At 41.8% G+C, this 24,299-nt stretch overlaps 1 protein-coding gene across 4 annotated transcripts in view; it reads left to right on the forward strand.

Moving 5' to 3' along the window:
• zranb3 (zinc finger, RAN-binding domain containing 3) overlaps positions 1 to 24,299 on the forward strand; it is a 124,962-nt gene that overhangs the window by 84,741 nt on the left and 15,922 nt on the right. For all 4 annotated transcript variants that reach the window (XM_086281697.1, XM_086281694.1, XM_086281695.1 and 1 more), the window contains exons 16-17: positions 5,572 to 5,676; positions 15,040 to 15,182. In XM_086281697.1, the coding sequence (XP_086137823.1) occupies positions 5,572 to 5,676; positions 15,040 to 15,182 (248 nt within the window). The remainder of the gene's footprint in view (positions 1 to 5,571; positions 5,677 to 15,039; positions 15,183 to 24,299) is intronic.

A 24,299-nucleotide genomic window follows, 5' to 3' on the forward strand; every position in this document is an offset into this window, starting at 1 on the left:
TTTCACTAAGAGTCTCTGAGAGTTTTATAGGTGAGAGCAACACATCCAGGTATTTTGGCCTTTTTTCAGCTTCTGAAATACGTCATGGCAGAATTGTTTGAGAAACCGCAGTAAACAAATTGCTAACATTATAATAGTTAACAGGGGTCTTGCAAGTTAACTAGCACCCTGCAGTCCACTTGTTAACATTTACGTATTGATACTGTTATTATACTGCTTTCAGATCCAAGCCTGTCTCTTCAACAGGCTTCAGTGCCGTGTCCCTTGGTTTATAATAAGCCCAAGTCCTAAAGAACTATTCAGTTGTAGTTTGAACCCTGTAAAGCTTTTTATTAGCGCTGTTCATGGGCTGCAAACTTTCAAGCTAAGTTTAAAATGTCAGCATTAATTACAGCCCTCACGCTCGCTGAGTCCTAATGCTTCAGAGCAGATGACTAAAAATGAAGTTTTCAGTCTGGAGATTAAGCTTGGGATCAAAACTTTCTGATATCAAATAATTCAAATGATACAGCAACATATGAATTACCTGTAGTTGGGCATACAATGGGACCTGGTACCTGTACCTCACTTATTGACCCTCACTGTGCACTTTCATTGGAAACATTTAACTTAAACCTTTTAAATGAGGTCACCGCTGTGTTTGGAGTAGCATTATGATAAGCAGGCATGGCCAGTGGACAGCTACTCTCCTGAACCCTTGAAAAACTCACTAGTATTAGTTTTTCATCCTCCTTGCTGTCTGGAGTTAGTTTATGTAATTACAGGCCACTTTTACAGGCCGCTTGTCTTGATCCAAACAGCTCTGTGGCTCTTCTGAGAGGAGAGGACACTGATCTCATTTAACTTTACTTACTTCCCATGTCTCCTGATAACAGAGCGTTGTAATCCACAAGCTTTTTACGTCATCCTTGCAAGAGAGTCTCCACATGAAAAGCGGTGCTTTAAGCTAAATCGATACACTGTTTCCTCTCCTCTAAACTTCATTAAGCATAGACATTGCAGTATTCTCAGCCCAGGTGTCCAGCACCCAGAGAGAAGAGAACTGATTGTAAGAACTGGGAGGATACAGTGCAGGACAAGCATTTGACTATGGCTCTCATTAATGTCTGCTATCTAAAAGAGAAATGCACGGCATTACAAGAAATTATTCTGTTGTAGCTAATGAGAAAAAAGAAAGTTCACACAGAGACGCCCACCTTCTCTGACACATAGTTAACATTTATTTGATAGCGTCGGCAAGGTTCTTTGCGATGTATCCCTCCTCCTTAGCTTGAAGTTATATAACCACAGTATTGTCCTGACATTTCTCCTCATCGGGCGAGTGAAACAACGGCGCTGCCTCGTGATTCGCTCCAATGCACGCTCGGCGAACGGTTGTATCTCTGTTTGCTTCGGTTACACCAGTGAGTCAGCGGCAGAATCCCACGTCTCACCAACTGCTTGGAAGGGAAAACACGAGGAGCCACTCAGAAACGTCCAAGCATGAAGGGCCTGTGCGCAGTGTAGTGGTGTCACTGCGTGTTCGAGCACTATTTATTGCTTCACAGACCCTCTGATAGTTTTTATGGGTCTCTCTCTCTGTGCCTTGTGAGTGGGAGTGAGGGTATCTTAGCCAAAACTACAGATTTTTTTCTTCTTTGCAGATCCATAAGTATTTGGACAGTGACATAATTTGAGGTATTTTGCCTGCGTATGTCAGTACATCCATCCTTTTTATTTAAATTATTCAGGTCCAGCTCTCTCTTTTTCCTCCTCATGAGCTCCTGCTGGTTGGACATTTCCAAAACCTTACCTGGGAAGTGTCCAGGAGACGCATCCTAGTTAGATTCGCAGACCACCTAAGCTTTTGATGCAGTGGCGCAGCAGCTTTGTACTCCCTAATGGCTAAGGACCTCATCCTCGCCCTACAAATGAGCTCAGACGCCCACCTCATGAGGAAGCTCAGAGGTGAGGGTAGGAACAGAGATTGGCTTTACCTTCACAATCAGAGTTCTGTTTACCATATCAAGCCAGTTAATTACTTGTACCACCGCAGGAGCTGCACAGGTTCATCTGTTTTCCTCCTGCTCCACTCCTCCTGCGTATGAAAATGACCCTGAGATGCTTGAGCTTTTCCACTTGAGACAGCAACTTATCTCCAACCTGGAGTAGGGGTCCACCCCTTTCCAGCAGACAACGACTTCAGACTTGAAAGTGCTCATTTTCCAACCTAGCTGTTGTTTGATGTTCTGTAAAGTGCTCCACAAAAAGCAAAGAACTCCACCGATTTTAATGCAGTTTTAAACATAAGAATTCTTCGAATACTCGGATGCAGTCTTATACAGTCAGTAACCACGGACATCTTCAAATGCTGATTTTTCTACCTTAAGATGCTCTGCCAGGCTTTCACTGCAGCGCCATCAGTTGTTGCTCGTTTGTGGGTCTTGCTGCTGTTCAGCCATCTGTGCTATGAATCACTGTCCCACAAGTTTTTCAGCATTTGGCTAAATCTCAGCAGAGTAAAGCCGTTTACTCTTCAGCATTCCTCCTGCTACTTCTATCAGCGTTCACATCCTCAGTAAACTTCTATTCCATTGGCAGCCGAACATGCTCGTGGATCACACTGCTTCTGCCATGTTTCACAGATGATGTGGCATGCTTTGGATCTTCTACAAGTTGATCTTGTAGAAGATCCAAAGGAAAAAATGTTCCAAAACTGGGGAGGAATGCACCAAATACTTCAGATTGATTTGGACACTGCTAAAGTTTCTGCTACTGCTAATATTTCTGTGTGGCTGTAAATCTATTAACAATCATGGAACATTTTTCCATGAAGCTGAAAGTCTACATTTCTGCCACAACTTGATTATTTCATTTGAATCCATTGTGGTGCTGTACCTGAGCAAAACTGAAATTTTTTTTACTGTGCATAGAATTTGGGACCTTAATAAAGCTATTATTTAATATCATTTATAATATTTTCAAGTAAATTGTGGATTTGTGATTGTGTGTGTGCCTAAAACACCTTTAAAACAACCTCAAGGTAGTTTTATTGCATCTCGCTGTGATTTATTCATAATTTGACATCCAGAAAAAATGACGAAAATATCAGATAATTAATCCAGAATTAATATTCATATCAATCTGTACGAAAGAAAGAAATATCTAATACAGCTCTACAGTATATAAATCCCGTTAGACTTCTCGTCTCACAGGTGTAGGAAGAAAAAGTTTTGAGGCATCTGTGAGCAGTTGTTGCTTTGAAACCACTTTCTACCTAAGATTTTAGTCCCTGTTGGAACTAGAAAACTGATCTTACTGTTTCTGTGCTTCTTGTGAATTGTTTAAATATTCTTCTGCTTTGAAATCTATCCAGGTGGAAATGTGTATCTCAGAGGAAAAAAAAATTCTAATTTGAGTGTTAAATTCAAATTTCAAGTGCATTTGTCAAAGGAAAATATAGGCTATAACTATACATGTTTATGAAGCATCCATTACCTTTTATACAAAGACTAAGTAATGATCTACTTCAGTGGTTCTCAGTTTTTTATCTGGTATAACACAACAGATACCTCACATGGATGAAGTACTCTTCATCCATAACAATCATATCTGTTATTAACCTCTGTCTCTCTTCCACAGCATGTCTTTATCCCGTCTTCCTTCTCTCACCCCAACCGGTCGCAGCAGATGGCCCCGCCCCTCCCTGAGCCTGGTTCTGCCAGAGGTTTCTTCCTGTTAAAAGGGAGTTTTTCCTTCCCACTGTCACCAAAGTGCTTGCTCATAGGGGGTCATATGACTCTTTATGTATTATTGTAGGGTCTACCTTAAAATATAAAGTTCCTTGAAACGACTGTTGTTGTCATTTGGCGCTGCATAAATAAAGTTGAATTGAATTGAATTGAATCTTGCCAAAAAATGAATATTCATGTAATTTTGTTAGGGTTAGAGGTCCAGTGTTGAGGCATTTTTATTGAGCTCTGGGTTTTACCATTTACCCATTCTTCTCAGCTTTTGGGGGAGTTTAGTGAATTCATTTTAACTATTTTAATATATAAAATACTTACCAAGGTATTAAAGCTGTTATAATTTTACTCATATAGCTAAGCTGTTTTTACCATTACTTTATATATATGCAATTATTCATGTTTCTCAGATCAGTTTATATTAGTTGAATGAATCTTTATATGGCTGCTGTAAAACAATACTTGTGCCTGTGTTTGGGAATGGTTGCTGATCTGTAACATAGCTGTAATCCTTATTACTGTTGGCAGTCATACACAAATGATTCCCTGGCAGGTTTAAAACTATAATGGAAGGCTTAATGACATGTGAAGCTCGGTAACGTCGATCGTAGTTTAATTAAGATGTTTTTAGCTCATTACTGTATTTCTGACTGTGTTTATTCAGCTGTGTCTCATGGCTTTCATTTAGTGGACTCAGTTGTGAGGAACTGACATAAGTACACATAAATGCATATAATTTACATAAAAATGTACATTTATAAATATAGTCATATAGTTATTTAAAACTCATATAACCATGAAGGCGCACAGTTTCTAATTCAGCAGAATTATTTTGTATCTTTGGCTGTGTTTACACGCAATTTAGAGATAGTATATAAAATATATATGTATGTGAATAAAACTATATAGTTGCGCGTTATGATCTGCAACTCATTTCATCAAGGAAACTTGGTCAGCATCATAAACTGCATATAAACGATGGCAATAATTGAGCACTTATTGTTTAGTGAAGTCCCCTTTGTGTCGTAGCGATCTTAGTGTTTTGAAACTAGATGTGACCGAGGGACAAAGCAGGCTCATTAGCTAACAACCTGAGACTGATAAGCTGTTAGCCAATGAGCTGTCAGCCTGATCAGTACTCCTCTTCTTCTTTAGGGGTTGCCACAGCAAATCATCTGTCTCCATTTCACGCTATATCTAGCATTTTCAAAATAAGCTTCCTGTTCTATTCAGTATGACTTGAAAGTAGCATCTGAGCACATAAGCTTGTCAGAAAAGTGTTCACTGATCACAGGTCAGTGGAACCTAAGGCCATTTTCCCCTCTATACTGCTGGACACCTTACAGCAACCAGAAGAGTTGCCCTCTGCTGGCCATTTTAAATTATTGAGGTTTCTTGTGTTTGTTTTGGTTTGGTTTGAGGTCTCTTTCCATCCATCCTTACCCTTTACTAACGGCTCGTCTAACTGGGGTTAGAGAAAATCCAGGTACACAGGTATAGGGAGTCAGCCAGTCATGCAGAAGGCTGCCCCTCCATGAGCCAGGTTCTGTCAGAGGTTGTTGTTCTTCCTCAATATTTACCGTGTAAATATGAAGCTCTTTGAGATGACTGTGTTGAATTGGCACTTTATACTGAACTGGAATTAAAATGTTTCAAAAGCTACAGATTGCATGGCTGCCTCCAAAGACTTCATATTAGATGATGAAGGGCAAATGTGGAGTAACAAACTATAAGTCAGGCTAAAGATGTTTAGAAATAATATTAGTTACAACTTTACAATACTTTACTTGATGGTGGTAACTTTGCTTCAGGCTGTCTCCTTCGTCTCTGTCTCCTCATCTTTCAGGACGGAGCTTCGCTGAACTTGAGTTTCATCCCATTGGACATCAAGCTAACCAACTGGGATGACCTGCCCGAGGTCTTCAGCCGGCGCAGGGAAAATCGAATACAGGTCTGCCCTTCCCGCCGGGCTGCGTCTGGATATGTGCGCGTCTCTTGCGTGCGCTTTGATATTCATGAATGTGTGTGGGTGTGTACGTGGACTGGGGCATTCACACCAGGGAGATGTACCTACTTAATTTGTCGTTACTGTTAAAACACTTTAGAGGCAAATTACACTAAAGTTGACTTCTAGGTTATAAGATGTGCCACTGTTTGCTTCTTGTGATTTATTGCAAAGACAAAAAAATGTAGCCATGAGAAGAATTTAAGATGATGGAAAAGTCTGCATATGCTAGAGTGTAGAGCTAAAAGTTTTTCACTTAGTGTGCCCATAGGCTGCGTTAAGGATGACCTTAATTTTAGACTAAGATAATTTAGTTTCATATCTCACCAGTGGAGCTATCGCTTCAATTCCACTGACCCAGTGAAGATGAGACATGAGGCAGTACGGAGGTTATTAAACCTAATGGATGTGTGTGTGTCACTGGCATGTGAAACTAATGACACCTCTGATCATGAGCAGGAAAAGCAGCAGCGCACCATTGGGCCCCTGACAGATAGGTGGAGTATGGACGCCCACGTTTCACTACTGCAGGGCCTGACGAAGGAGAGCAGGAGAGGGAGGAGGACGAGGAAGTGGAGGTGGCGGACGATGGAGATAGGACAAAAGAGGGGGGGTGGCTTGGGGGTTTGGGCTGCCGAGGAGACGGGCAAAAGAAAGTGTGCAGTTTTATGAGGGTTGTTAAAGGAGACAGATCATCGCCTCAAACGACCCAAAGCACCAACCAGCTAATATTAAATCCTGCAATCTGCCGTGTCAGTACCAGCTACTGACAGAAGCCCCGCCTGTCACGTTGTTTATGTTGCTTTGTTAAACCGAGGCGTGAGTTGCAGCCATCCTCCAACCCATCATTTATGCCCCGTTACACTCCAATTGTCCATCACAATCAATACTTAGCAAGCGGTTTAATGCGGGATGTGAAACGTCTTGGATGGGGAAGCAGTGGTGTGTAAACACTCCTACAGCCAGAACAACAACACTGGCAAATGAATCAAACCATCTTTGAGATGAATGGTCAGTAATTACAGAATATGTATTAGAATAATCTGTATTTTATGAAAACTGGATAATGTTTCTGTGAAGATAATCATTAATTGAGGTTAAAATACAGTTTAGTGAAGAGAACACAACCCAAATAGTTTTCAACAAAAACCGTTTTAACGTCTTTGCTTTTATATTCTTACTAAAGCTACTCGGTCCTTATTTACATTAAGCGAGAAGTTGCACCTGTAGTGTAGTTGGCTTTGGTGCCGAGGCTCAGGTCATTGTTTGTCTGAAATAAGCCAAAGTAGCTACCAGACCCCTTTAAATTAACATTTTTGTGATTAGCTGGCCCTGCCAAACAGAAGGTTTTAACAGATGGTGTTCTCACACTTTGAGCTCTGTAGTTACAACTTCAGTCAGTCAGGCCTAGAGACTGGTAAATGGTCGCCTGGAAAACGTGTATTATCAAACTGTTTGGCAAGAGGTCGCAGGAAATTACTTGCAGTTGATTGGTGTAATAAGTCACAATAATAATAATAAGTCTGGATGTGGTGCTGCATCCAGAATTTTCTAGCTATTTCTTTGGTCACTAGCAGTTTACCACAGTTGCACACTCACTTAAACTAATTGCAAAGTGGTTGTGAAACTGTTAAAAGTCCAAAACAAACTGGAAAAGGAGAATGTTTGCTTCAAAATAAAGTAAGGAACAACAATAAGAAAGAGACTGGTAAAAATGGCATCCATGGAAGAGTTCGAAGGTGAAAAACAAAAAGATCAAAACGATTAAAATGGCCCACCTCACTGTTACCAAAACACATCTTGATGATCCCGAGACTTTTGGGAAAATAATCTGTGGACTGACGAGACAAAAAATTCATATAAAGAACATCAAAGCAAGGGTCAAACATGGTGGTGGTAGTGTGATGGTCTGGGCCTGTTTAGATGCTTCAGGATGTGAACTACTTCTGTTAATTGATTCATCCATCCATCAATCTTCTTCCGCTTATCCGGGGCCGGGTCGCGGGGGCAGCAGCCTAAGGAGACAAGCCAAGTCCTCCCTCTCCCCAGCCACCTCCTACAGCTTGTCCGGGGAAACACCAAGGCGTTCCCAGGCCAGCCAAGAGATATAATCTCTCCAGCATGTCCTGGGTCTATCCCGCGGTCTTCTCCCAGTGGGACATGCCTGGAACATCTCGCCCAGGAGGCATCCTTGTCACATGCCTGAACCACCTCAACTGGCTCCTTTTGACATGGAGGAGCAGTGGCTCTACTCTGAGCCCCCCCCCCGGGGTGGCTGAACTTCTCACCCTATCTCTAAGGGAGAGGTCAGCCAAATGAGGAAGCTCATTTCTGCCACTTGTATCCGCAGTCTAGCTCTTTTGGTCACTACCCACAGCTCGTGACCACAGGTGAGGGTAGGGACGTAGGTCGATCGGTGCATTGAGAGCTTAGCTTTTACACTCAGCTCTCTCTTCACCATGACAGACCGGTACAGTGTCTGAATCACTGCAGCCGCAGTACCAATCCGCTCCCTTCTCCCCTCACTTGTGAACAACACCTCGAGATGCATGAACTCTTCCACTTATGGCAGGAGCTCGTCCCTGACCTGGAGTGAGCACTCCACCCTTTTCCCGGCAGAAATGAGATTCTGAGACCAACCAGGTGAAAGCCTTCCGCCACTTGGCTACACCTAAAAATTATCTCCATAAAATTATAAACAGAATCGGTGACAAAGGGCAGCCATACCAGAGCTCATCACCCACCATGAATGAGTCCAACTATGCAGACCAAGCTCTTGCAACAGTTGTATAAGGATCGAATGGCCTGTAGCAATGAGCCGAACACCCCATACTCCCGGAGCACCTCCCACAGGACACTCCGCGGGACACGGTCGTATGCTTCTCCAAATCCACAAAACAGATGTAGACTAGGTGGGCAAACTCCCATGCACCCTCAAGTATCCTTGAGAGTGCATTGATCTGTTAATTGATGCAATCATTAATTCTGCTCTCTACCAGAAAATTATGAAGGAAAATGTCCAGCCATCAGTTTGTGCCCTGAAGCTCAAGCACACTCAGGTTTTCCAGCAGGACAATGATCCAAAACACACCAACAATTCCACCTCTGAATGGCCAAACAAACCCCCGAGATGAAGGTTTTGGAGTGGCCTAATCAAAGTCCAGACTTAATCCAGTGAAGGTGCTTTGGCATAACCTTAAACAGGATGTTCATACTAAAAAACACTTGCCTTTACAAAGATTGAGCTCCACAAACTCCACAGTGAAACTTATTGCCAATTATTGCTTGCTATTAACACTTGCAATTAATTGAATTTGTCTTTGTTGAAATTTGTTGGATGATCTGAAACATGTAAGTGTGACAAATATGGGAAAAAACAAAGAAATCAGGAAGAAGGAAAATAGTTTTTCATGACATTGTATATGGCAAAGCCTTTATTTACATATGTACCATGAAGGCATCATAGCGATAGGAAGAAAAAGGGCATGTGTTGAATGAAGGTGTGGGAGGTTGTTGCTGTTACTGAGCAAGTACAGTGGCTTGCAAAAGTATTAGCCCCCTTGAACTTTCCCACATTTTGTCACATTACTTCCACAAACATGAATCAATGTTATTGGAATTCCACGTGAAAGACCAATACAAAGTGGTGTACACGTGAAAAGTGGAACGAAAATCATACATGATTCCAAACATTTTTTACAAATAAATAAATAAGTGGGGTGTGCGTAATTATTCAGCCCCCTGAGTCAATACTTTGTAGAACCACCTTTGCTGCAATGACAGCTGCCAGTCTTTCAGGGTATGTCTCTACCAGCTTTGCACATCTACAGACTGAAATTCTTGCCCATTCTTCTTTGCAAAACAGCTCCAGCTCAGTCAGATTAGATGGACAGCATTTGTGAACAGCAGTTTTCAGATCTTGCCACAGATTCTTGATTGGATTTAGATCAGGACTTTGACTGGGCCATTCTAACACATGGATATGTTTTGTTTTGAACCATTCCATTGTTGGCCTGGCTTTATGTTTAGGGTCGTTGTCCTGCTGGAAGGTGAACCTCCGCCCCAGTCTCAAGTCTTTTGCAGACTCCAAGAGGTTTTCTTCCAAGACTGGCCTGTATTTGGCTTCATCCATCTTCCCATCAACTCTGACCAGCTTCCCTGTCCCTGCTGAAGAGAAGCGGAGCATGATGCTGCCACCACCATATGTGACAGTGGGGATGTTGTGTTCAGAGTGATGTGCAGTGTTAGTTTTCCGCCACACATAGCGTTTTGCATTTTGGTCTCATCTGACCAGAGCACCTTCTTCCACATGTTTGCTGTGTCCCCCACATGGCTTGTGTCAAACTGCAAACAGGACTTTTTAATGGTTTTCTGTTAACAGTGGCTTTCTTCTTGCCACTCTTCCATAAAGGCCAACTTTGTGCAGTGCACGACTAATAGTTGTCCTATGGACAGATTCCCCCACCTGAGCTGTAGATCTCTGCAGCTCGTCCAGAGTCACCATGGGCCTCTTGGCTGCATTTCTGATCAGCGCTCTCCTTGTGCCTGTGAGTTTAGGTGGACAGCCTTGTCTTGGTAGGTTTACAGTTGTGCCATACTCCTTCCATTTCTGAATGATCGCTTGAACAGTGCTCCGTGGGATGTTCAAGGCTTGGGAAATCTTTTTGTAGCCTAAGCCTGCTTTAAATTTCTCAATAACTTTATCCCTGACCTGTCTGGTGTGTTCTTTGGACTTCATGGTGTTGTTGCTCCCAATATTCTCTTAGACAACCTCTGAGGCCGTCACAGAGCAGCTGTATTTGTACTGACATTAGATTATACACAGGTGCACTCTATTTAGTCATTAGCACTCATCAGGCAATGTCTATGGGCAACTGACTGCACTCAGACCAAAGGGGGCTGAATAATTACACACACCCCACTTTGCAGTTATTTATTTGTAAAAAAATGTTTGGAATCATGTATGATTTTCGTTCCACTTCTCACGTGTGCACCACTTTGTGTTGGTCTTTCACATGGAATTCCAATAACATTGATTCATGTTTGTGGCTGTAATGTGACAAAATGTGGGAAAGTTCAAGGGGGCCGAATACTTTTGCAAGCCACTGTATATCCCTGATGTCTCTGGAGGCGAAACCAGGCTCCAGTGCATAAAAGATTAACTTATTCGAAGGAAGTCTGCCTATTGGATATAATGAAGGTCGCCAGGACGCTGCTCCGGATAGTTCCAGCCCACTTGAGCCCCTGCACTTGCATTTTATAAACATTATAATGTGACACACGAGTGAAATTGTAGTGCAAAGTGAGAGACGAAAAAGTCTCATTGTGGAGAGGTTTGTGTTTATCTTTGGCAACTAGAAGCACATAAACTTTTGATGTTTGTTCTATTTTTTGAACCTATAAGTTTTTTTTCCTATTTTCTGTTTTAGTGAAGTAAGAAACTCGAGGAGGACAGAGCACATTGTGTATGTCAGTCTGGTCTGTGACATTTAGATATGTGTTCTGTTAAAGTAATAAACAGGTGTTACAAATGTCCCAGTAACCTGGCTGTAACCATGATACAGTTTAGATAGAATTTTACATATTAATTCCTCATTTGTATAAACACCAATATGAAGGTTTCCTAAAAAGACAAAAACCACTGGGACCAATGATTTTGTTTTGTTTTTAGCCTTTGGAGTATCATTTACCACCAAGAAAAAAGTAAAACTTAAAGGATAAAAGTATCATTATCATACATCTTTGTCCAGATACACAGTGAAAATCAAAGCACCCTCTGTTTCCACCCACACGTCTCACCTATTAACCTGTCTGACCTTCGGCCAATCTGCAAGCTGGAAGGAGCATCCCACTCTCCTCCTTAGTTTCAACTTTTGACATCTGATTCAACTTTTTGGCTCTCATCTAACCTCTGATGGCCTGGCAGCACAATTACTATTTCAGATTTTCACTAAGCTTACCCACAGTCTTCATCTCTACTTTCCTCCTGTCAGGAGGAAGACTGTCTCGCTGTAGAGGAGGGTTTCGGTGCTCTACCGGCACATGACGTTCGGCTTGATGCTGTGATTTGAGTTCCTAATGACAGAGTACTACTTGCCTTCAGTCTCAAGGATGTTATGGGCGATAATAATTTAGTATCGTTTGTGGTTTTAAATGCCGTTGTTCTGGTTTTGTGAAAATATGTGCAAAATAAGTCGCAGTAGATGGCGGCCCCTCGCTGACTCTGGTACTGTCTGTTCCTGATAAAAGCAGAGATGCTTTTATGCTCCTCACATACGAGGTCTTGAATAATCTGGCCCCATTTGATCTTAATGACATTATAGCACTGCATCACCCCATTAGAGCGCTGTGCTCTCAGACTGCTGGCTTACCTGTGGTTCCTCGAGTATTTCAAAGTAGAATGGGAGGCAGATGCTTGAGCTTTCAGGCGCCTCTTCTGTGGAACCAGCTTCCAGTTTGGATTCGAGAGACAGACACTATCTCTACTTTTAAGATTAGGCTTAAAAATGTCCTTTTTTAAAGCCTATATTTAGGATTGGATCAGGTGACCTTGAATCCGTAGTTTCTTCCTTTTAAAAGGGGGTTTTCCTTCCCACTGTCACCAAAGTGCTAGCTCACAGGATGTTTGTTGATTGTTGGGGTTTTCTCTGTTTTCTTTGTATTGTTGTTGGGTCTTTTTACAATATAAAGCACTTTGAGGCAACTCTTCTTGAGATTTGGCCAAATAAAAATAAAATTGAATTAAATACATGCTCTAATTGACAAGCCAGCAGTTTCCAGCATACTTGACAAGGGACCGGCCGGTTAATGTCACATAGCTCATTGCTGTTATCAGATAGTTGTGCGCACACTCAGAGGCAAACGCTTACGTTGCAAATGCTAATGCTAATGTTGTTAGACATTTGCATTAGCATACACATTAGACAGACCTAATCAGGCAGTTAAACCCCCCTTACACAGCTAAACGTGGACATATAAAGTGTGACAATTCATTTTATTATAAAAATAGAATTTAATATTGAAGAAAAAGTTATTTTTTGGTTTGTATATGCTGTCAATTCTAGTTCTGGAAACTGGAATCAGCAAAAATCTGTATGGGCTATCAGAATCAATCCAAGAAAATTGCAATCAGTCCTCTTTTTTTTTTTTTTTTTTTTTTTTTTTGCCTGTCCCGTTTGGCTCTTTTGCCATCAGAATTGTTGTCTAAAGGCAAAGAAAGATGCCCAACGGATTTACTTTACCAAACTGACCATCCCAGCCTTGCCGTAATGGTCCATTTGATTCACCTTTTATTGTTTATTTTATTTTCGCTTACTGAATACGGGACAGACTTGACTGGGGGAAAGAAGGGGAGAAAGAAAGAGGGAAAGAGAAACAGCTGAGAAGAGGGACGGGGGAGAAGGGCAAAAAACAAAAACCAACAGAACGGGCAGAAAAAAAAATGCATATATCGATCACCTGGATCACCTGCTGAGAAAGAAAAAAGAAAACAAGCAGAAGAGAACAAGAGTAATAGAATAAACAACATCACAATGATATATGGGAATATGACAGTAAATACTAAATATTAAACATTATTGTGCAGCACATAAGATCAACAGAACACAGTGTGCTTTGAGGTAGGAGCCAAAAAGGGTGTAGTTTGTGGGTGTGATCACCCGTGTGTACACCTGTGAGCATGGACGCGCTTGTTTTTTTAAAAGGTTCCTTCATGTAATGATCTGCTAGAGGGTGTGGGGGGGCCACAGCCCCGTCCTCCAGGGCATGAAGCAGGTATGGAGGAGATCAAAACTCCAGACATCCAGAGGCCCCCAGAACACAAGAGACCAAGAAAGACCAACAGAGGGGCAGCCGCGCCACTGTCCCAGAAAGAGCTGAGGAGAGTCCCAGATGAGGGCTCACTCAGCAGCCGCGGAGCAGAAGCCAGGGGGAGTTGCAGTGACGCGCCCGTGAGCTCCGCCGGCAGCCAGCCGTGCCTGAGTGACCGAGCCCCAGGCCGAGAGGCCGGGGGCACCCCACCTCCGAAGTGGCCCGAGCGAGCCCCAGGCTCCAGGTCCCGATAAGCGGCCGCCAAGGAGTGAGCCGGTGTGTACCTGGACGCCCATCCCCGGACACAAAGAACCACCAACGCACCGATGTCACCACTTCCCCCGCCACTGGCAGGGGAAGTGGTGGTAGGGGGAGATAGGCCTCCAAACCTTGGAGGGCCTGAGATGTCCCCAGAGAGGTGGCGCCTGACACCCAACCTGACATATAGACACAGAAATACAGGCACACACAGATACAAACATCCATTCCCACCCTCATGCTCTCATATGCACTTACTCCACACTCAACCAACGTGGAGACAGACATAAAGAGACGCTGTACACATGATCACACTCCCCAAGCGTACTCTACGAAACAGGTCTAGGTACCCTTGCCCCTGGAGGGGGGAACTGCACCCAGACCCAGGTGGTGTTACCCTTTTCCCTGCGGTGGGGAGAGGCAGACCGCCCCGACTCCGCAGCAGCAGGGAGGCCCCACACTCCAGACCGCAGTCGGACGGCCAACTCCTCCTCCTAGCCCCCCTGCTCCAGCAGGCCGCAGAGAATGGGGGATATTAGTGTGTTATATAAATATCACATGTATTATATATAGATAGCTGTCATGATACATGTTGTACATATGTTATATAATAAATATTTTAAAATATATACTTATTAACGTTATTTTAACGAGTTCATCTTTACATCCAGACGTCAAACATTTGTTTCTGTTGAATACTTTCATTTAACATTAAACATTTAATGAGTAGTACGTACTAATTCCTTCAAAATATACCTGCGCAAAGATCAACAAAGACAGCTTTCATGCTGTGATAGCTTGAAACCTGTCTGCATATAACATATAAAGACTTTTATCTTGACCCAAGTCTTTTTTGTGACGGTAAATATCATCCATAGCAAAGACAGGGAAAAAAAACCTTTCAAGTGTAATATACGTAGGTAAATTGTCCATTAAGGCTCGGTGTCTGGTGAGCTATTTGTTATATTGTTGGTAGATTTCCTTCGAATCCTGCCTTCGCTGGAAGAATATTCAGCCCTCTTTTGGTTTAATGGGTTTTGTTCAGCTATCTGGAAAACTGTCTCCTTTGAATTGTTTGTTTTTGGCTGAAGTGCATTTTCAAAATTGAAAAGCTAAAAAATGTTTTGCTTTTAAAGAGGTTTCACTGTCCAAACTATCAATTTGTGTTGAAAATGAAGACTCCGGCGGCTGCAGTTGCGGCTTGAAATTGAATATGAAGTGAGGTGTCGTGTCGCCCCGCAGGTGCTGAGCTTTGTTATGGAGTGGAGCGGCCTGCCAGCCATGAAGCAGAAACTGCTTCGACGCAGCGGTCTTCTCTTCCACAGCCCTACCCTGGGCTTGCAGCAGCTGTCCGCCGCCCAGCGCCCTCACTCGAGCACCAAGAGGTCAGATTTTTTCCTTGAAGGAGACGTGCTTTGACTTTCACCAAACCTCTCTTCTAATCAGTGAATTTTCAGTCACTGAAATGAACGTTAAGTGGTTTGTATTGAGTTTTAACCTTTTCCAAACCGCCCAAAAAACAAGTTTGTTTTTCTGCTTTAACCGCTAATGTTATATGGATGTAGTTTGTGAAGCCAGTTTGGAAATACCTTAAACCCAGATTATTTCTAGTGGCCCACAGGATGTGACTCCTCTGATTGTAAAAACTGTTGTATTCAAGTCTGTCAGTAAACATTTGCCTAGTGAGTGCATGCTCTCACTCATTAGTTTTGGGTTTTTACAAGGTGTTCTTTAAAATTATGTTCCTTTTTTGAGGCAAAGCAGAAGATAAAGCTGGAAGTCTTCGCCTAAAGAGTGTCCCTCAGTTTCTCAGTCATCACGTCCTGCTTCATGTTGGCTACATCGGGTTTTTTAGGTGGTTTTTTTTTTCTAATATACAGTCTGCGGGTCATGATTTGTGTGGTTTTAGGCTACGTTCCAAAAAGATGCAAACACAGTTCTATAAAAACACGGGGAGGCTCTATAAGTAAAAACAAAATGCAATTCTTTGCATTAGGGCTGAACGATTATGGAAAATAATCTAATTGCGATTTTTTGCCCCAATATTGCGATGCGATATGCGATTATTTTTTAAGGTCTTTGTCTTCTGTATTATTAAACAAAGACAAGCAATACATCATATAGTATGGCCAATACTATATTACATTAATTTTAAACTGTTCTTTCCTGGAAGACAGACCTCTGTTATGATGACATGAGGTGATGCATGAATTGATGACTGACATTTTTATTTAACTTCTTCAATCACAACAGTATATTTGAACATGCACAATAGTTTATTTTTAGCTTACAAACATCTGAGCATAAAGTGCTGACAAGGAACCCTGGTGTAAACATTAAAATGAAAGTCAGTACAATGTGCAGATTGCAGAAATATACATAAACAAAATCAGTGGCTTTACCACACTCAGTTTTTCGACATCTGTGAACTACTAGACAGTCATTCAATTAAAAAATAATATTAAATAAATAAAACTAATAAATAAAAATACACACATCTTACTGATCTCTGCAGTCAGTAACATTACACATAAAGTGCAAACATAATAGCAATTGTATAAACACACACACAAACACGCCTTTAAAGTTTAAAGGCGTGAAATTGGACGGTCTAGTTCTGATTAGCGTCACCGCTGTCTCGGTGGAGTTTAATAAACTCGGCCGTCTGCTTCTTGCTATCTAAAATATAACCAGACACTGGTGTAAATTCTCGACTGTCTCATACTTCTGTTTAATAAGTTTTCTGTTTGACGTTTAGTCAGCTGTGTGAAAACCAAGGAGGAACCCACCCGGGGGATTAATAGTTTTATTTTATCTAATCTAATAACTTTAATCTCAGCCAAACCGATTTACTCACGAACAAACAAAACACTGAAAAAAGCCCAACAATAACATTTTTAGGTTGTCTAAGTGACTTATATATTACGTTTAACCCGAGCAGCGAAACTCCGCGGTGATCTGAAAATGATGTGCCGGGAGTTGTGCCGTTCTCGGCCGCATCAGTAATCCTCGAGCTCCCGGCTAGCTGTCGAGCTGGTGGGTAGCAGACGCCTCTGAAAACGTCGAAGCACTTTTGCAAATATGGGATATCTTGATAAACCGAGCAGATATTTGATGTTTACACAACTACTTTCTCGCCTGAAAATATTTTAAAAGTTTATTTTGTGACCCAGAAAGATTAGTATGAGTAATTTTAAAACTTAGTAGCGGCCGCCATTGTTGGAAACTGGAGTTTGGCTGGGCCGCGCTATGAATTCTGGGATATGGTAGTAATTTGGACAGCCTTCGGCGCGTCACTGTGACGTAATCGGTCTACAAATGCGGCCTCAGGAGGATGCAGCCCATGAATTTGTCCATGTCCAGAGTATAATCGCAGCCTTTGCGGTTAGAAAATTGCACTTGATCATGTCGCGATATTATCGCAAATGCGATATATCGTTCAGCCCTACTTTGCAAATCCCATAAGCCCAAATTTTATTCACAACAGAAAATGTTAAATATTTAACGTGAGAAGGTGTACAATTTCAAGAGAAATATGAGCTCATTTTGAATTTGATGGCAACAGCACATTCTATAAAAGTTGTCTTGAGTCATGTTTACTACTGTGTAGCATCCCCACTACTTTGAATAGCAGTCTGTAATAATATCTTGGACCTAAGGAGCACAGCTGCTGGAGTTTAGGGAGAGGAAAATTGTCCCGTTCTTATCTAATATATGGTTCTAGCAGCTCTACAGTCCTGGATCGTCAAATGTTTTCAGCTAGTGAAAGATCTGGACTGCAGGAAGGTCAATTCAATATCTAAATTCAGACCTCCGGTAGACCATGCACACGCATTACTGATGAAGGTCCAGCTATCTGAATACATCTTTTACCTAAACGTTTCAAGTTTGTACCACATTTAGTGAAAACTTTCATCTAAAAACAATATTTAGAATCAATATTTTGCTAATGCATTAGCCAAACATGTCTTCACTTACCATCCTCATTCTGTGCAATAAGCTTTCCCACATGTGGATGGGTTTCCTGTATTAACAGATTAAGGCTACGTTCACACTGCAGGTCTTAATGCTCAATTCCGATTTTTTGATCAAATCCGATTTTTTTTGTCTGCTCGTTCACACTACAAATAAAATGCGACAGCAAACACGCTCTAGTGTGAACGCTCAAAGCGGCCCGCATGCGCAAAAGAAGACGTCAACGCGCTCTGTTTAGACCCAGAGCAAACAATATTGTTTGACTGATGGCCCTTAATATAAAGACTTCGGACTTCACGTTTCCCAATTTTTGCTTTAAGTTATTTTGTTATTTACATAATAATGTAGATAACCTAATAATGATCCTTATTGCTGTTAGAGGAGCGGTGCTTCAAAGGATAGTTGCCGATTTCTGTCAGAATCTGCAGGTTATGCAGTACAAATAAAATGTTCACGTTTCTCCAACGTTGTCTTCCCAGCTGTTTCACCGGATGGTCAGGAAGCGTTCGCGATGTCTACTCCAGCGCTTCTCCGGCGCTGATAATTGGCGTCTGTCTTGTGGCAGTGACATAAAAGACGGATTTAATGCGACTTGACCGTTCACACAGCAGTCGCTTTCTGAAACATCGGATATGTATCGCATTCAGTACCACATACGAAAGTGACCCAGATCGGATTTGAAAATATTGGATTTGTGCCGTTCACACTGTCATAGCATGATCGGATATGGGTCGCATAGGGTCAAAAAAATTGGATTTGATGCGCTTTCGCCTGCAGTGTGAACGTAGCCTAAGTGTAGAATTAAACATACAGATTATAATATGAACTAAATGGATCTTATGATCATTTATTGCTGTATTTAATTAATTTCTTCTCACATATCAGCTTATTTAGCAAACTAGCTACATCTGCCAGCAGTTTCCAGCAGGAAACAAGAAGTTTGCCATTTTTCACCACTGTTTGACATCAAAGACCCATTTTTCTCCTAAATGATGTTTTCAGGTTTGAATTCTTCCTAATCATCACTATAAACCGCACGTGTGCACTAATGATTGGTTGTGCCACACCTCCCCTATAAGCAGTTCAGCAAACCTGTATACTGTAAGCAAAAATGCATCTCCCACAATGATCCAGTCAGTAAGATATCCTGTAACGCTGCTTTGAATCGGTGGAAATAGTGAGATTTAGTAGTTCCCAACATTATGACAGAATCCAAGAAGTAATGTGAGAGATTTCACAGAGAAACAAGCGGATTTGTAAATACTAACTGCCCCAGGCGTCATGGAAGGCTGAATAATGCGTGTGTGCGTCTGTGTGTGTTTTCGTGCCCATGTGTGTGTGTGTGTGGGGGTGTATCAAAGGGTGTCTGCTGAGACATAAGAGAAAATGGGATGAGCTCTGTGTATGCGTACATGTGTGTTTTTTGACAAACAAGCATTGTTGCTGGCACACTAATTACAGCTGGCGTGGACTAAGGCAGGGAGAGTTTGCCAATTACAGGGCAGACGTGTGTGTGTGTGTTTTGTAAGTGAGGGAGAGTGTTTCTCAACTGGGGAAAGCGTTTGGGTGCATGAACCTAATCAAGGTGTGAGTAGGAGGCAATTGGCCCGGCTTGATTTGATACCTGTTTGATTTATTCACTAATCAGAACCAATCAAGCTCCAGCTATGGCTCAGCGGGGCGATCACAGCTCACCTTCCCTGCTCTGAGACGCTCAGTTTTCAACTACTTCAAACTTAATACACTTTTCCTGGGTTTCCAACACTGGATACTTTTGTTATAAACCATTCATGGTGATTTGCAGCAATTTTAGAAGATTTAAGGAGATTTTAATCCAGTTATGCGCACTGAGGAGGTTTCATTGTTAAAATACCAAAACGTTGGAAATAAAAAAAGTTGATTGGTGCCTGTAATTACCACTTTAATGCAGAGAAATAATAATGTTATTTTTTCATTTTTGTGTGCATACAAACACATAATTGTTAAAGCCAGCATCAAATGTAGAGGCTGTTAAAGTTAAATGTTTTATTCGGTGTTGTGCAGACCAGTTTTTGTCATCTGAAATGTATTATTATATACAAGCTCCCAGTCAAACGCTGAGCAGCGCAACACAAAAGACTTGGTAGTTCAAAATTACAGCGTAGGAGTATTTCAGTGGGACTTGAAAGATGTTTAACAGAATCACTCACAGTGAACGTTGGAAAAACTAAGTGGAGCTCTATGATAATGACTAAAAGAGCTACTTGGAGTCCAGTGTTCCGGTTAACCAGATGAGATTGGACCTGCAGAGGTGCCCAGCTTTTTAAATAAAAACATGCAAAGTCTGGTTGCTGACATTGTCTGCGATTCCTTGGCTGGAGCTCAGAAGAAGGTTGAAAAACCTGAATGTACCAACTCTCTACAACAGGGGTCTCCAACTCCAGTCCATAAGAGCTGCTGACCTGCAGCTTTTAGATGCATCCTTGTTCTGACACACCTGAATCAAATGAATGGCTTGTTATCAGGCCTTTGCCAAACTTGATGGTAAGCTGAAAAGGTAATCCAAGCATTTGATTCAGCTGTGTTGGAGTAGGGATGCATCTAAAAGCTGCAGGACAGTAGCTCTCGAGGACTGAAGTTTGACATCCCTTGCTCTACAGGAAGAAAACCAGGACTGTAGCTACAACAGGCAATCCTGAATCAAGCTCCGTCTCTACAACTTGATAAATCTTCATCCAGATGGGTCTTAATGCTCGGACAACATAAAGGAAACCACTGATCACTAAAAACTGCACATTTTAAATTTGCACAAGACCACTTGGATGTTCTACAACACTACAGGACGCCTTACAATCACTGAGAGGACAAATGAATTTTTAAATTGGATTCGATTTACAGGCGAATGTCAGGGCAGCACGACATGAAGCGAGAATACAAATTTGGTGATGGAAGAGCACACTTAAATAACTCAACAACAAAATAAGAAAATTCATTTTTATCAAACGGCCAAATGAAAATATTGACCTTGACTCAAATGAGATGCTCAGACGTGACCTGAAGAGGACTGTTCAATCAAGACGTCCCGGAAATGTTGACGAACTAAAACCGTTTTGTGGGAAGAACGTCCAGAATTTCTCTCAAAACTAGCTGCAAAAAGTGCGTAATTGTTACTAAATTGAAGAAATCGCTTTTCCAGCCTTCGCTTTGATCGCTCGATGAAGACTTGAAAAGTAAAACTGCTCGTGCGTTAGTATGAAACGCTATATTTATAATAGTATATACAACACTGAAATCATGTTCAGCATCTAAGATGGAAACTCAGTGCATTTGTATTTGGCTAAGATGTGGAAAGTACTTTTGTTGTGTTGTCTTGGCAGCGTACATTAAAGCTGTACTCGAGCAAATTCAGTACAGCATTTGCATATAGTTGATGGACTTGTTAGAATTTGAACTTTTGATTTGTTTTCTTCCTTTTTTCTTTTCCCAACAATGACTCACTGCAAAAGTGCTTTTTTATAAAGATTTGACGCAAACACTGGATGATGCACTTTCCTCGAGAATCTTCCTCCGTGATAAACTCAAACTCCCCCAGTATGTAATACAGACTTGCTGTTTTAAATTTAAAGTCTCAAGCTGAAACTCAGTAAAGGAAGGACTATTTCCTCAATTTTGGCAAATCTCATCCAGAGCCACAGAAGACATTTTCACAGGCTGAGTGGTGCTGCTTATACCAAGTAGACTTTTCAGATTTGCATTCTTTTGCAGCATTGTTTTGACAGTACTCGTCTTTGCAGTGAACATTTGGAGTTGTCCAACACACTGATTTTTTTGTTGAGTTAAAGATGGCATACTTGATGTCACGTTCATGTTCAAACACACATTTGACATGGGAATTAGCAGCTTCACATGTCTCTGAGAATCTTTGCCACCGAAAAGGCCGTTACTGTCAGCTCTGTCTGACCGAGGCCGGCAGAGAACAGCAATCAATCAAAGCGGCTTCAGCTGGGCCACACCGGTGCAGCAGCTCGTTAGTTTGATTTCACACAGCTGAGCAGGGTCTGTCCTCTGTGCCGAGCCAGGCGGCTGTCTGCACCTCCGCGTGTCCGCTGTCAGCTACCCGCTGACTCCCTGACTGTAACAGCGCCCCTGCAGCTGCGCATCAAATGTCTACCGGCAGAAAACCGTGTCCAGATAATCAAGTTCAAATCACGCTGCGTTTTGTCATTCCTGATGCAACCTCCACCAAATATGTGCTGCACGTTTAAATTTACTGTAGCTTTCTAACTGCCTGTACCTGCAATATTAAAGGAATAGTCTGGGGAAATTCACTGATTTGCTTGCCTCCTGAAAGTTGGATGATGTTATTATTATGAGCCACCAGCTGCTGAGCAGTTAGATAGGAAGTTACTAGTCCTGGCTACAAAGAAAATCCCTTTGAGTTGTTGTTTATATAGTTGATTTTTGCACAGACTGAATAAACAAGATAAAGTACTGTGATTAATGGGTGTTAGAGCTGCTGGTTGTCATCTTTTTGTTAGACGGAGCCAGGCTAGTCCCATTATTAATCTAAGCTAACGGTGAGTCTCAGTTGTTTTATTTTCTTTAGTACGCTGTGTACACCAAGCACTTGTCTAATACATACATTTTGACAGGATAGGGTTCTCTGAAAATGAGTCATTTACCAATAATGACATGTACAGTATTTCAGTGTGTCATGCTAACTACAGCAGTATGTACTCAACATAGTGAGTCTAGTATAGAAAGATGTGATTTGAGCAAAGTATGAGTTTCCATTCATTTCCTTTAGCTTTATGGTTGTAGAAGCATGTGCTATCATCATGTGGTATGCGGCAAGAAAGGATAAAGGCTACATAGCTGATGATCTAACTATCCTGAAACTGACACAAATGTCCATCCATCAATTTTCTTTCACTTATCTGGGGCCAAGTCACAGGGGCAACAGCCTAAACAGCGAAGCCCAGACCTCTCTCCCCCCTGCCACCTCCTCTGGCTTGTTTGGGGGAACACCAAGGCATTCCCAGGCCAGATATAATCTCTATAATATTATCCTGGGTCTCCCAATCAGGGCCTCCTCCCTGTGGGACATGCCCGGAACACCGTCAGATGCCCAAACTACCTCAGCTGGCTCCTTTTGATGTGGAGGAGCAGCATCTCTACCCTGAGCCCCTCCCGAATGGCAGAACTCCTCACCTATCTCTAAGTGAGAGGCCAGATCATCTGCAAAAAGCAGAGATGTAATTCTGAGCCTGCCCAGGTAGAAGACTTCATGGCTACACCTAGAAATTCAGACCATAGAAATTATGAAGAGAATCGGTGACAAAGGGCAGCACTGGTCCAACACCCACTGGGAACAATTCCGTCTTATTGCCAGCTATGGCCTGATTGAATGGCTCGAAGCAACTGGCCAGACACCCCACACTCCCGAAGCACCACCCAGAGAACACTTTGAGGGACTTTGAGGGAGAATGCCTTCTCCAAGTCCACAAAACACCACCACCTGACACCAAATGTGCAGTACAAAAATAACAACAAACACAGGAGGAAGATTATGTAACAACAATGGCAGAGAAACAGAAAAATCTCCTTATTACTATAAGCTGCTAGCTACAGGTATGTAAGCCAATTTTTGCAGTAAAATGTGCAGGTTAACTGACATTGAACAGTTTTTTGTTGCTATAAAAATAAGAGGTGAGTTGAGAATCAGCCTGAGTGTATATGTTTGCACTTACGTGCTATTATGTGTTTATGTTTGCTAAGCTGATTAGCCACATGCAGATGTTCATGCCTGGTTAAAAGTGTTGTAGTGTAGGGAAAGTTTTAGATCCTCCAGGTAAGCAGTAAAATATACATGGGGATAATGGAGTTTATTCACAGTTATAGGACTATGTATAAAAGATGAATAATGCCACTGTGCTGCCACACGTTGGGTAGTGACGTCCCATTGATAAACATAAAGCTGAGTATTTCATTTGTTATCAAACTGATGTTTAAGACTGGATATGACGAGTGAGCGGCAGCGCTGGTTGGTGGTTCTTAGTTTATCATCCTTTATGACTTTTAGTAAGGACTGTAATTTACAAAATAAATAATTAAATATGTCCCAAAGCTAGCAATTAAAACTGTGAAGTAATCAGGAAAGTGTTTACAGAGGTCGCAGAGCAAATGAGCTGAGGGTCCTTAAACCTTTCCATACAACCAGAAGTCTAAAAACCAATGCATTCATGTTTATGTTCATCATGCCCGGCACCCTCTGGAAATTCATACAAATTGTTGAATTTCTAAATGTGTCGAGTGTATTTATGTTCTCATAAAACATTAGCAAAGACATCTTTTTTACATTTTATTTTTTAGATGATTTCCATCCATGTTTGCTAACCTTTGCAGGCACATTGCTTTGCATAAACCGATTTGTACTGCTGTCAGTTGTTTACGCACAATATAAAGAGCGAGGGGGACTCACATTTATTACTGCCGCTACAAACCAAAACCTCCGCACGGCACCTTTAAACATATTTAGTAATACGCCG

The sequence above is a fragment of the Aulonocara sp. 'chitande type north' Nkhata Bay genome, linkage group LG23 (genome assembly GCF_057382095.1).
Source record: "Aulonocara sp. 'chitande type north' Nkhata Bay isolate Kocher_YH1m ecotype deep benthic linkage group LG23, A_spYH_male_GT1.1, whole genome shotgun sequence".
Classification (NCBI taxonomy): Eukaryota; Metazoa; Chordata; class Actinopteri; order Cichliformes; family Cichlidae; genus Aulonocara; species Aulonocara sp. 'chitande type north' Nkhata Bay.